Genomic DNA, 14,689 nt, shown 5'->3' with positions numbered 1-14,689 from the left:
TGTGTCTGCTGTGTGGCAGCTTTAGGATACTGGTCTTCAGAAAAACCCTTTAATGCAATTACAGTTTGGTGAATAGTCTTTAGAAATAAAAGCAAAAACTTCATACATATGTTATGTGTTCATAAATAGTCTTCTTTAGGGAATCTGAGGATTTTTCCTTTGTCCTATTTTCAGAAGCAAGACAGCTGCCTTAACAGATGTCAGGATTAGGACCATGAATGAAGTGATAAGCGGTATGAAGATAATAAAGATGTACGCTTGGGAAAAATCATTTGCGGAACTTGTGAATGGTTTAAGAAGGTAATCCTGGAAAGATACAGCTTGATGTATGATCAGTGTCATTTTCCATTCTATGCATGTGAATAAGTGCTTTATTTTGTGCTTTAAAATGCAGTTTGCATGCAGTTTTTGAACTTTTAAAAAAAATTTTTATATAGCAACAGTGGAGGAATGAAGATACATTCTAAGGGAATAAAAAATTTTAAAATCCCCAAAACTTCAATAATTCAGGCTTTTTTTGTGGTTCTTTTAACAGTTGTGTTCAAAATGAGCAACTAATAAGCTGTAGCAGTTGTAATGCAGCAATTTTACCCTCCTTTTATGCATTTTATTACTCAAGCCACCTGGGAAAGGAAGAAGGAGGAAAGACAGCAGATCAGAAATTCAATTGTTATTCAACTGGCAAGGCCAGCTGAGTTTGGTATCCTAAGACATTTAATTTCAGAGGTTCTTTGACATCAGATTAAAACATCCTAATACGTTTGATTTTCAGTCAGTATTTGCCCTTTTACTTAACACTGTAACAGCATTCAGTACTAAAGGTTAACTGTAGGAGTTTGGGTGCATATTTCTTATAAACTGATTTTCATGTCATGTACCCCTCCAGCATATGAATAGAAGGTTGGTATCCTGCTGCAGATTATCTGACTTTTTTCATTTTAAATGTTTAATTTTGGAAATCCTTGTCTTGAAAGGAATTTTTTCCCTTTACATCCATGTGCAGGCTTGCAAACTTGCAAATGTTCCCTGAGATGTTCCTTCCCATGCACATAATTGCTTTCCTCTGTTGGATTGTAGGATCCTGTGCTGATTGAATGTTCATGACTGATGGGAAGCTTTTGTGTCTTGGATGGAGCCAGAAAGAATATTTCTTTATTGAAAGCTTCCTCAGTGGGTTGTATTCACACCAAATTTTAGATTTCCAAGTTCAACACCTCATTAGGATTAGAGGCTTCCTTTTTAGTGTTGGAAAGAAATGAGATCTTCTAGAACACACCTTGAGCCGCCTTTCCTTTCTTGAGCTGTGTTGTGGAAAACTATAATTAAAACTCTTAAATTTAACCAGATGCTTTATTGTCCAGTATTTCCACATTGACCCTTGAGAGTGGCTGAAATGCCATCTGAACTCCTCTATTTCTCTTTTTTTCTTGTGTCTGTCTGCATCAGTTTCCTTTTATGCAAGTTTGTGCTTCAAGACAGTGTAAAATTTATTATATGCAGCCTGCAGGTAGGCTGTAATTTATCTGGTATTTATGGAGAGTAGTGCAAAAAACTTGTTGATTATCCACAGATAATGAGAGGATTATTAAGGATTATTAAAGGGTGGGAAAAGAGTTTCATCCAGGGTTGTAGAAGTAATTGAATTAGATCCAATTCAAATAGTTTACATACAAATGTTCCTTCTCTGTACTCGGAAGGAGATTAGAGATGGTGAACCCTTAAGCTGAAAAAAGAAGTCTTTGAAACTCTTTAAAAGTCTGTCAGTTCAGCCAATTTGGCAAATACAGTGGGAAAGTTGCTTAACTAGTTTTCCAGTAGTGCATCTTGCATCCTTTTCTTCTTTAAGTGGTTACTTAATTTACTTCAAATTGTATAATCACAACTTGAGTTTCTAATCTTAATGTATAGTTCCAGGTGGAAGGTGATCAAAATTATTAAAAACTTCCCAAAGAATTGCCAGAATATGTGGAAAGAGAAATTAGGAATTCCTTTGGAATTTTATATTTGATAGTACTAAGTAGACAAAAAGTAGAATACATGGGGAAGGAGTAAGTTGTTTTGGCTGTCTTGATAAAGAAAAATGATTATATTAATAAGGAGGTAAGCCTGCTAGCATCCACATTGTAGTGGATGAGAGTGCAGTAACATTTTGAGCATTGGACTTGTTGAGTCATTTAGAAGTGGAAACTGCAATTAAATGAAATGGAAATTGAGAACAAATGCATGAGCAGCTTTTGGGTTGCTGGAGGGAGACTTTTGTGTCTGTGCAATACTTCAGTCACTATTTAGCTTGGGCAATGACTGGCAGAACAGTTGGCCTCACAGATAAGTGTTTTCCTAATTTATGAACCAGAATTCCTAGAGCAAAAGAAGGCAGGAGCAGGGTCCAAACTGGGAAGGATTTAGACTGAGATGAAAGGAAATACTCTAATTCCTGTGGTATGGCTTGAGGAGCAGCAGCTGAATAATGGCAGATACTTGGGCCATGGGCAAACTCTTGATCTTCTGGAGATCACCCTGGTTTTTTTGACTGCAGAGTATGTGTTGGTCTTGTCATGAGTTCTGTGACTGAACTCCAGTGGATTTTGATATTGGAAGGATAAGGAGTTTGTGGGTGCTTGGCCTTTATACAGATTTTTGTTTTCCTCTTTGCTGTTGCATGCAGGCCAAAAATATTTGCAGCAGATTATAATCTGAATTAAAATACTAGTTTGACTAGGGAAGAAAAACATAGTACGTTAGTTTTCTGACTCTGAAAAATAATTGTTTTCTATAGCTATTAAGATATTAAATATATAATGAATTTCTCCTTTGAATTTCCAAGCCTCTTAAATTCTGATTGATTTTTGGGTTTTTGTGGGTTTTTTTAGGTTTGTTTGTTTGGTTTTGGTTTTGTTTTGTTATTTACCATATAACATGTTTTCTTCACTGTTGTTTGCATAGGAGTTGGGGTGGTGCAAGGGGAGGAGGAAGGATGTGAAAGTAGAATCCTGATGGGGGGTTTCCCTCATCCTGTTGTTGAGGGTGGCAGTAATGGGAGAGATTAATGTGATTTGTTTATGTTCTGCATTTTTAGGAAGGAGATTGCCATGGTTATGAAAAGCTCTTACCTTCGAGGACTGAACTTAGCCTCGTTCTTTGTGGCAAGCAAAATTACAGTGTTCATGACTTTCATGGCATATGTCCTACTTGGGAATGTCATCTCTGCGAGCAGGGTGTTTGTGGCAGTGTCCCTGTACGGAGCAGTGAGACTCACAGTGACCCTGTTCTTCCCTTCGGCCGTGGAGAGAGTGTCTGAGTCGGTGATCAGCATCCGGCGGATCAAGGTAGGCTTACTGGCTGGGAGGGGTCTGCATTCCTTCTCTTACTCTACCTTGTTCCTTCTCTTACTCTGCCTTTGTCTCTTACTCTACATTTGTCACTGACAAATGCAGCCTTATTATGGTTTTGCAGTATGGGATCTGTAATGAAATAACCTGTTTGGAAAATGGAAGGTCTCTGCATAGGAAGGACATTGAGATGCTTGAGTGTGTCCAGAGGAGGCCAGTTAGGTTGGTGAGGGGCTTGGAACACAAGTCCTGTGAGGAATGGCTGAGGGAGCTGGGTGTATTCAGCCTGGAGAAAAGGATACTCAGAGGTGACCTTATCACTGTCTACAACTCCCTGAAAGGTGATTGTAATCAGCTGGGGTTGGTCTCTGTCACCAGGCAGCAGCTGACAGAACCAGAGGACACAGTCTCAGGCTGCATCAAGGGAAATATAGGTTGGATATTAGGAAAAAGTTTTTTACAGAAATGGTGATAAAGTTCTGGAATGATCTGCCAGGGGAGGTGGTGGAGTCACCATCCCTGGATGTGTTTAAAAAAAGACTGGATGTGGCACTCAGTGCCATGGTTTAGTTGAGGTGTTGGGGCGTGGGTTGGACTCGATGATCTTGAAGGTCTCTTCCAACCTAGTGATTCTGTGAATTCTGCTTGCAGGTACAAAAAATGTGACATGTGCTGTAGGGTGAGCCGAGATGTAGGAGCAAAGTGTGCATGGCAAAGAGGTGTTGTAGGCATTTCTGAAGTGAGAGGAACGTGTGTACAGATATGCAGGGATTGGGGTTTGAAGAACAAAGCAGGCCGACGGGAACTCTAGGATTCATGTTTCACACTGCAGTACCCTGTCATCTGTGGAGGACAGGTGTGAGCCCCAGCTTCTCTCTTGTGGCTGCTTTCAGTGCTGGAGTGAAGACTCAAATTCAGTAAGAACGAGCATTGGTAGTGCTGAGGCTGGTCTAACAGAACCAGCACCATGTTCTGATGCTCTTTGGTGTTAACAGGAGTGTGTTGTACACCATGGACTGCTGTGTTAAAATGCTTGGCTTCTCACTGCACTCCATAGCAATGCCCACCAGCCGGAGTCTGAGCAGTACCTCTGTGCCTGGAAAGCCTAGCAGTAATCTCCCTGCCCTCCCATGGCTCCTGACATCCTCCTCCTGCTCCCTCTTAGTTACTGCTTTCTGTGAGTCTTCAGCAGCTGTCTCACGTCAGCAAACTCTTAGCTGAGCACTTGTTAACTACTCTTGGCTTCTACAATCAAGACGTTCCTCCTCTTCCCAAAAAACTGTGTGCTGCTGCCTATTTAAGGTCCTTAGACTCCATGAGTCAAAGGATAAAAGAAATTTTTTTTTTGGTTTTGTCATAAAACTGTGGCGCTGTTAACCTTAAAAGTTTTCTGTGGAAATAGCGCCTTTCCTTTCTAAATGTGTTTGGGCTATTGAAAATCCAACATCAGGCAAGGTGTGGCAGAAGTGTGGCTGTGGTACAAAGTGCATGCTTATGCAAATTGAAGGAAGAGTTTGCTGACTGGGATGTAATGTAGAATAGGAGTGCAGTAGTGAAAGTGAAGTGAGCCAGCTTTGCAGATGTAAGCAAGTTTCTTTTTTTGTTCATGTCCTGGACTTTAAAATGAGGAAGTGTTCAGAGAGTGTTCTGTCTCCTACTGGCCACTTGAAGAATGCTTAACAGAGACAATGGACAGCTGCTTACTGCATCCTCATTATTCTTCCAATGAAATAACAGAAGCCTTTGCCAGCAGTGGAATGAGAAGGTGTTGCAGTGAGGGTTTCACCTCTTCTGCATGGAAAGAAGGACTTAAACAATTTAAAAAGTCGTTAGTGATTCAAGGAAAAGACAGGACTGGTTCTTAAGATCTGTTTCTTTCTGGAATTCATTATTGAGCAGGCGGTTGTTAGAGTCCTCTCAAGTCTGCACTTCTGGAGGTTTTTAGGGAGGGAGAGCTGTCTAGTTACACGTCCACTGTTGAAGTTGTGCATTGCCTTGGAAATGCAATTTTTTGATCAGTTTGTGGTTGTTTTTTCCAGCCCATAATTAATGTTGTGTATGCTGCCTTCAAAAAATGTGTTCCTTTCCCATTCTCAGTCTCACTTTAGGCAATATCCTCTTCTTTTCTTTTATTGCAGAACTTTCTGATGCTTGATGAGGTCTCACACTTCAAGCCACAACTGCATGGCAGTAATGAAAATATCATTCTTGATGTTCAGGATTTGACTTGCTCTTGGGATAAGGTAAATTTACTTGCATATTAAGTATATTGGTGCTGTCAGCATTTGAAATCTAAAATGCAGTGTATGTATGTATGGTGTGCTGATAGTTTGTATTCCATCATTTGTGTTTGAGAATCCTTTCATTATGTTGAGCTAACTGTTGAATAGTACTGAAGACGCTATCAAGTGCATCTTAAAAGCAGCTATTTCTCAATACTATACTAAATGAAAAACTTGGTGTTTCTCAGGGAAAATACCTCTTTTTATTAAGCAGCACTGCATTGTGGCTGAGGTACTTAAATTGGAATTAAGGACAGACAGCACAGCAAGGTCAGCCTTATTGTGTGGGGGTTTTTTCTGTAACTGAATGCTTGATCAGTCCATTAGTCTAGAACCAGTACAATATTATACTTATCACAACAGGTTTGAAAGCTTTAGAGACGAGTCAGCACGTATTTGTTGCTCTGTACTTTGAGACTGTTCAGCTGCACATTTTTTCTACTTAAAATGCACCAAACTCACCAAAATGGCTAGAAAAAGGGACAATAAATGTGATAAATTTATTGTATATCTCTTTTATGTAATAAAGGCAAGGGTTGACTGTTTCTGTTTTAAAACTTTAGTTGCTATGGTAAGCAGCAATTTGTGAGGAGCTGTTGGTGCTATTGCAGCCTGGCAGTAGCCTCACACAGGAGAGACTTCAGTCTTCATGACAAGTGCTGGAAGCTCTAAAAATTATGAATGGATCAGGATACTGGCATTACTTTTGCATATAAGTGTAATGCAAATAAGACATCACATATTTCACTTTCTAAGCCCTGTTCCCCAACCTGTGCTGTGTCCCAAGGAAGATCAGGTGTGAAAACATATGAGATAAGGATCTATGTACTTGTAGCTACGTAGCTGCCAAAGAAAACTGCTATTTTATTCTGCTTTACTTTCTCAGACTTCTCTGTGTCATCAATATTTCTGAGGCATTGACCAAGCTTTTAAATTTTAATAGATATGAAAGAGTTGATTGTGAATACGTTATAATGCAAAATGCAGTGTATTGCTTAATCTTTGTTTTCTTCTCAAACTGACTTTGGTACCACCATTAACAATTTACAGGAAATGGTTGCATAAAGTTCCCATAAAATACTTTTTTTTTTTTTTATTAGTTGTTTATATTGCATAAAGCAGGGTAGCATGACTGGAATTACTGGTTTCCTTTCAGTTAAAACCAAAACCCAAACCAAGCCATTCACAAAACTGTTAATGTAACTTCCATTTTGATATTGAATTGCAGTGTGCATGGGAGAAGAGCATTTCTCTCAGAACTGTTAGGATCTGCTTAGAAAGTTTCTACTATATACTCTTAAAATGATGCAAAATAATTTTATAGACTTGCTCACTGAAAAAAGTGGTAAGTTCTGATAGACACAAGTTATGAAAGGAGTAATATAAATATGTGTCCTTTGTCAAGCAGTAGGCTTAGCTTGCTACCCTGACTGGGTTTCTCAAGACATTTGGATGTCTGTACAGACACTCTACAACAGGATGATAATTTTTTTTTATTTTTTAGTGATTGTGTGCCAAAAGCGATACTAAAACCACCACAAGAAGCAACCTATGAATCCAAAATCACTTTATGTGAAAAAGGAATTATTAGCTACACTTTTAGGAAAACAGGCTGACATGGTGTATTACAGTTTCTCAAAAGATAAATAAAACCGATTGTTTTCCTGGTCACACTCTTGCTTTACTTAGGCATGTATTATCTGAGTACCACAGGCTAGTCTGATACCAGCATGGAACTAGGGATTCTTCAGTACAGCTTTTTATTGATGTTCCTTGAATTTACAGAACAGTCTGTCTGCTCAACTGAGCAACTTGAGATTTAAAACCTCAGCATTTGAGCAGAGGCCAAATTTATCCTTTGTGATTTTAGTCCTTACATGAGAAGCCTAAGTAGTATAGTACTTTCATGCAATATATGATCTCTGTGTCCCTTAGGTGGGCAGAACTGTTTCATTTTCTTGTGTGTAGGATGTGTAAGGTCTGCCCAAGCTCAGCTAAGGAGTTGCTCCCCTGCAAGGATCATTCTTGTGTCCTCTTGTCCTTGCATTCTCTGTCTGTTGCCTCCCTTGTGCTGGTTGTTAATGCTGGTTTGTATGACCTTGTGGTGAAGCAGCTTGGAGGGATAAAGCAATAGAAAATGAATCACTTGTAATGAGATCAGTTTTCTGATAGCTGAGTCCCATAAACAACACATGCAAGGTTAGGCAGAAGGAGGGAAGTTGGAGACACAGCAAGCTGACAGGGCACAGGGAGCTGCCAGGTGTACTTAGCTGCAATGTTAGTCTGTGCTCTCATTTAAGTGCCTCAGTTTAGTGCCTAAAAATGGGTGTGGTGAATTCAGGACAAATTGTCTTTAATTATAAGGAATGCTATTTTGGAAAAATATCATGTTTCTTAGGTGTGTGTGGCTGTGCTGTTTGCTTGAATTACTACTTTTGTGTAGGCTCTATGATAAATTCCAACTGCTATAATGTATAGTATGGCAGTAATAGTTTAAAAACTTTAAGAAAATCTTTCTGTAATGTTTTTTGGCTCTTAGGTTATATTTTTTCAAGTTTTTGATGTGGGTGGAAATGTCTTTGCACTTCTGTGAATACAGAAGCACATCCTCAAGATGCCTGAAGAAGGGCCTGTGTGTCTGAAAGCTTATTTTTTTCTATATAGACATTGATTTAGGAAGAGATATGTTCTCTTACTGCAAACACTGTGTTAAAAAAATAAAATCTTTGGCAGTCAAAATCTGTAGAGTTCTCCTGACCTTAGCACTTAGGTGAGCACCTGAGCTGTGCTCTCTGGGCAGAGGAATCAGCTTCGAGGTCAGGTGCTGCTGCTTGGGTGGGTGGTGGGGTTGTGCAGAGGAAAGGAAAAAAATCCCGTTGGTGCCACCTTGTGGAAATCCATAATGGCAGCAGAAGTGGTTCAGCAGAGCTGCACAAGGAGCCCAGTTCGGCTTCTGGCAGGATCTCCTGAGGATCTCCTGAGAGCCCTGCAGTGCATCCCAGAGCTCTGGCAGCGGGGCTGCCTGCCAGGGATTTCTTCTGGCATGAGTGAGCACAAGTGTGCCATCCCAGCTATCACAGATGGGGATGGATACTGGATTTCTCTTTCTTCCTAAGTAATTGGAAATGAATTGCAGGCTTCCTCCTTTGCAGTCCCTGAACGTTTTTGGCTTGTGTCATCTTTTATGTGGAGTTATGGTGGTGGCCTTTTCAGCCTCTTGAACTGCAAAAGGTGGCTGGAGATTTTAAGGTATTCTTAACCTTGCTCTTCTGTTTTTGGAGCTTAAGGCTGGGTTTTTGTTTAGTCCTTTAATCAAAGTACTTTTGTTTTTTTTTTTTTTTTTTTAATGCATATATTTTACTGTTTGTATTTTAGTGTCAGTCATGCTTAGTGTGGGTAAAGATGCAAGTGCAGGCAGATTGTGTTACAAAGGTGTTTTGCTTTAATGAGAGGGAGCTGCACCAGGTCCTTAGAAATTGCTGTTTAGCATAGCTGTTAAAGACCTGAGCATCCTTTCTTTCCACAAGCAGGCATTTTTGGAACCTTGAAAGGAGAGGTGCAACATATGTTGGGACATAAGCTCTTCCATAACGTGAAGAATAGGCATACCAAAAAGGAATATTAAGCTGACACTCCTAGGGTAGTACAAATGAATATCCAGTATACAAGATGGAGTTGTGTAAAATCAAATGGCATTTTTATGGTTTTACTTTGGGTAGAGCCTTGACTAGGGCAAACACAGCCCTGGCTTTCCTGAGGCTCTGATATTCTCAGCTCTCCATTTGTCTGTGTGCTCAGAGTGGCTGAGTGTGTTGTGCTGGGAATGCTGGTGTGGTGGCCAGCACAGAGCTCATGTTCCTGAGGCTGCCACCCAGATATGTGGGCTCTGAGGAAGCCCTGCTTCTGCTGCCTTTGGCCTCCTTCTTCCTTGAATGCTCTTTTAGCTGTGTTGCCTGTTCATGGGGAAGGATGAGGGTCTTTCAAAAGTATTCGTGAATTACTGAAGAGACAAAAATCATATGCCTAAAAATATGGTGGGCATATGGACTGGTAGTTTATAGTGATGCATGCACATTGTTTTCTGTTTCTAAATACTCATTTTGATGGTTTATATTTCATTGCTGAGAAATCCTGACTTTTTCTCAAATTTCCAGACTTTAGAAACCCCAACACTTCAACATATTTCATTTACTGTCAGACGAGGGGAGTTACTGGCTGTGATTGGTCCTGTAGGAGCTGGAAAAGTAAGTCTTAATATTTATACCATTCCACGAGGCTTTTGACTCTATTAAATGTGAAAACTAGTAACCTGAAAATATACAGTTCCTTTATGTGCATAGTCACACACTCTGCATCAGAGTACTGGCGTTCAGGATAGGCCCATGTCCTTTTGGATGGCGAGGAGGTGATGTGGAGCTCAGCAGTATTTTGTGTGTTGCTTCATGACTGCATGAAGACTAGTGCCTTCCTACTGTTTAGCAGTAGTTTGAGACACAAGGTGAAATAAGCCATTGTGGTAGTAAAAACTGCCCAGTCTCTGATGTCTTTAGTGCAACCAAACTTTTTAATTTTTACTTTATTTTTTTAAAATCTTTTCCAGTCTTCTCTCTTAAGTGCCATACTTGGTGAGCTGCCGAAAGACAAGGGTTCAATAAATGTTACTGGAAGAATTGCCTATGTTTCACAGCAGCCTTGGGTGTTTTCTGGCACTGTAAGAAGTAATATACTGTTTGACAAGGAATATGAGAAAGAAAAGTACGAAAATGTTTTAAAAGTCTGTGCTCTTAAAAAGGTAAGGCTTTCTCCTTGTGTATTTTCTTTCCATTGTAATTTTTATTTTAGTATTCTTTCAGGCCTGTGGTACAGGCTGCAATGTACAATATATGGAATTGTTGTAAGTAGCATGTGAAGTAACTCCTGTTGCTCATCAGAAATGTGCAATTATTTTTGCTATCCTTGTGTAAGGCATCCCCTTCTAATTCCCAAAGCTTACACTAGGGGGAGGTATAGCACGTATGAAGCACGGCCGAATTTGGGAAAAGCTGTTCCCTATTATTCTGTTTCATAATTACATTTTAGCCATTTTTAACATGTGTTATGGTAGGGGTGTGTGCAAATGCAGTAAGAGGCAGAAAACAAATGATTAAGCTAGCACTCTTTGTGGCTTTAGTTTCATAAATATCCTGTATGCTTTCCTTTGAAATAAATGTTGTGTTTGCTGTATATTATGCATTGCAAACAGCTATCAAAAGAACCTTAGGCCTGTGTACTGGAGAACTTGCTGAACCCAAGTAGTTTTATGAAAAAATATATTTGAAAGGTTTGTGTGCAAAGGAGTTTGTGACATGAGATATAGAAGAGGATTAAGCCAGATTTGTCAAGAAACAGACATTTTGCTTGGCAGCTAAAAAGGTTTTGTGCAGCATGTTATGATATTTCTGTCAGCAGCGACACAGGTGAAAAGCAGATGGTTACTGTAGTGAGCGTTTTTTGCAAGATTTTTACACTTGGCAGATAGAGTTTTAGTGTCTCCTGCTGATATTCAGTCATGCTGTTGTCTAAACTTAAGGCTTTAATGACTTTAAAAGACAGCAAACAGCATTTTAAAAATCCCCACTTCATATTGATGGTAGATTTGCTTTCATAGTTTTCTTGCAAATTTATGTGTCTTATAAAAGCTGTGAATAAGCTTTCAGAATATGTTTTGTAGCTTAATGTAAAACTTCTGTATTTCCTGAATAGGAAATATGATAACATGACATACAACACTGTGTAATTTTGTTGTTTTATCCACAATACTGAAGTCCCAAATCTGTGTGATGAATGTTGTAATTATTTTTCCTGAATACATTTCAGTAAGAATAAAAACAATCTGTTTTTTAGGGATATTGGCAAGATAATTTACCGATAATAATTAGTGCAGTTTTTATTTTTTGTGACAGCTAATTTTGTTCAAATAAAAGCTTAATAACTTTACTGTTAGGTATTTTATTTGATTTTCTGAATCGCCAATAAATATTCCTTGCCAGACTAAGGATAGTAGTGCACTTTACTTTGGCACAGCTGTAGAAAAAGTGAACTTTGGGATCTCATCTATTTTTTCTGCTTTCTCAATTACCCTTTGCTGAAAGTACAGAGTCATAAAGCAACTGCAGATATTACATTTAGTATGAAACCTTATATTTTAATGTGTTACATTAGTACTTTTCAAATAAGAAATGTAACATTGAAACAGCTTTGTCAGTGTTTGAAGTTAAAATGATTTTAAAAATATTTTTATCTGTTCTTTCACATTCACAGGACTTGGAATTAATGGCAAATGGTGACCTAACAGTAATAGGAGATCGTGGAGCTACTCTGAGTGGGGGACAGAAGGCCCGTGTAAATCTGGCCAGGCTAGTGGTTTTTGCTATTTCTAAAATTTATAAATTGTCAGATTCCAGTGACTAAAGTGAACTAATGTAAGACTTTGTTATACTGACATTTCTTTAAACCTTTCAGAGCCGTGTATCAAGACGCAGACATCTATCTTTTGGATGACCCACTGAGTGCAGTAGATGCTGAAGTTGGAAGACATTTGTTTGAAAAGTAGGTTACTGCTTTATTTTAATATAAAATGCAACTGTTTTATTGTAATTCCTTATCAAAAAACTTGGGACAGCATTTCTGAGGACATGGATTTCTTCACAAAACTTTGTACATTCGCTTTCTGATTTGTTTTTCCCCTATTTTATGTAATTGGAAGATACAGGGTTTTTTACTTCCCTTCTATGTTTTGTTGACTTTGTTCTTTATTTTTAAAAGCCCTGTAAAAATCTGTTTTGGAGATACTATAAATAGAAATATTCTTAAGCGAATATCTGCCATTTTCTTAAGGAAAATATTGAGTTTCATACATGAATATTGGGGTTTATGAATAATGGGGTTTACGAATATTAGTCGTGAGTGAAGAATAAAATGGGGTGGGATTTTAAATCTCTTTTTAGTTTGCTACAACTTTACTAGCTAGTAATAAGCACTTAATTCAACTGGCTAAAGGAGAGGAGAGAACTGTCTTAGACTGTTGAATAATTTTTAATTTTGATTCTTGAAGTTTCTCCTGGGTAGGTGAAACAGGGCATGTGGCCTGCAGAGCAGACAGCAGAGAGCAGAAGTAGAGGGAAAGAGAATGTATAAACTTACTATGTAAGAGGGGGATGCTGGACCTTTCCCCACTTCCAAAGAAACAGGGGAGAGTTCATTAAAAGTCAGGTTTCCTTTTCAGTGAGTTTCTTCTTCTCCATCCTTCTGACACTGTCTAATCTAAGGCACATAGGTGAGTTGCAGAATAATTTGGTTAGTCCCAGCCAGTGTTTTGTCCTTACTTCTTCACAGCTTGCAGCTCTCTATGTTAAAAGGTATAATCTAGAATTTACTAGAAGAAGCTTCTGTTGGTGAAATTCAGTGGTCTTTGGTTCAGGCCTTCAGCAAATGTGTTTTGTTTAGCATACTTGCATCCTTTGAATTCCATGCTCCAAATACATGAATTAATTTGATTTTACTATTGTTCTCTCCTGTCCTCCCCTAGATAATCATAAAAACTTGCAGAAATCTTGCAGAAATGGTCACAGAAATTGCACTGAGTAGCAGTGGCATGAATGTTCTTTTTTTCCCCATACAGGGAAGCTTTTAGTGTTTAAATTTGAAAGTTGTACATCCTGTTGATGTTGGCAGTTTCAAATCTGGACCCTCTGAAATCCCTTTAACATGTTGCTTTATTTTACTGATGTTTTCAAAAGGCTATTGTTTGTTTCTGTCTGCTGGTGTGGAGTAAGAGTTTTATGCTGCATGGGCTTTACGTTCATTTTTCAGCTGCCACGACTGATAGATGGAGTTCATCACCTCTGTAGTTCACGTGCACTATCAAATTCCTTTAATGCCCGTTGAAGCTTTCTAGGCTTCATCTGCTGCTTTTCTGTTTCTGCACAAGATCTCTCTGCAACTCCAGCATCTGACTGTATCAGTGCCTGAGTTCTGAAAGTGCACCCACCTGAGCTGTTAACCTGTCTCTCCCTGAAGCCTTAAGGTCTCTTCTTGAAGAGGGAGATGAGAAAGTGCCCTGGTGCCTTGTGGAGGAGGGCAGGCTGCCTCTTCAGCTTGCTCTACTTTTCATGTGAGCTGTGACACTGGCAGCATCTACATTCTACTGCAAACCTGCAAATGTGGATTTTTTGCATGTGCAAAACTATAGAGGAGATAGAAGCCATTGCACTGTGTTTTGCTGATAAGCGTGTGAAGATGAGGAGGAATAAAGAGGTTATCTCAGAGAATTTGAAACTCAGACAAGTAGCTGGGGTTGTTTCTGTACTTTCATTTTTTCTCCACAACTCCAGATCAGATTGAAAAAAACACAAAGAAGTAGAATGAAAGCATTTTTAAGAAAATGGGCTGGGTGTAGTAGTACTGGGAAGGAAAACCAAGCAACGCCTCCCTACACAAGACTTTAGGGGGAGTTTATTACAAACAGAAGTTGTCTTCTGAGGCCTCCATGGAATCTGTAAAGGTACTGGGGGTAATGGGGAGAGCATTATGTTAAGTAAGTTGCTTTGAGAAACAAGGCAAGGCATGTACTTTAGTGCTTCCTGAATAGTGCTAGAAATGTGGAGAAGACAGAGAGCACTTGGGCAAGAATGATTTCTTAGAACATGGTGCTGAGGAATGTCCAAAACACCACTTCATGCAGGCTGCTCCCCCAGGAGTCCAAACCACGAGGCTTAAAACAATGGATGAGATGGAAGAAGCAGGGGATTTTTTAATGAGAATCTGAAGTGGATATTGTTCAGTTCACTCACTCTTTTTTTTTCTTGCAATTTTATGTTAAAGTTTATTTTTTTTACAAGTGTCTAGTGTATGTGTTTACAAAGATAGGTATGTTCCTAGTAATTCCCCAAAGCTATGGCATGTGGGTGGCTGGTTCATTACATTTGCTGCTTTTCTGTATTCTATTCAGCTACTGCAGTAAGTAGTTTAAAATATATAAATAGTTTTCAAATGAGAAAGAATGCAAGTAGCACAGCTCCAGTGGGAAAAGAGACCATG

The 14,689-nt window shown here is 39.0% G+C and overlaps 1 protein-coding gene across 2 annotated transcripts in view; it reads left to right on the top strand.

The window, feature by feature from the left end:
* The window catches only part of ABCC4 (ATP binding cassette subfamily C member 4 (PEL blood group)), a 143,444-nt gene that overhangs the window by 25,303 nt on the left and 103,452 nt on the right, over positions 1 to 14,689 (top strand). For both annotated transcript variants that reach the window (XM_063149543.1, XM_063149542.1), the window contains exons 7-13: positions 175 to 300; positions 3,077 to 3,326; positions 5,468 to 5,572; positions 9,766 to 9,855; positions 10,212 to 10,403; positions 11,912 to 12,006; positions 12,113 to 12,199. In XM_063149543.1, the coding sequence (XP_063005613.1) occupies positions 175 to 300; positions 3,077 to 3,326; positions 5,468 to 5,572; positions 9,766 to 9,855; positions 10,212 to 10,403; positions 11,912 to 12,006; positions 12,113 to 12,199 (945 nt within the window). The remainder of the gene's footprint in view (positions 1 to 174; positions 301 to 3,076; positions 3,327 to 5,467; positions 5,573 to 9,765; positions 9,856 to 10,211; positions 10,404 to 11,911; positions 12,007 to 12,112; positions 12,200 to 14,689) is intronic.

The sequence above is a fragment of the Melospiza melodia genome, chromosome 2, assembly GCF_035770615.1.
Source record: "Melospiza melodia melodia isolate bMelMel2 chromosome 2, bMelMel2.pri, whole genome shotgun sequence".
NCBI classification, from domain to species: Eukaryota; Metazoa; Chordata; class Aves; order Passeriformes; family Passerellidae; genus Melospiza; species Melospiza melodia.
The sequence above is the reverse complement of the archived record's forward strand: the minus strand, read 5'-3'. Positions and strand labels throughout refer to the sequence as shown.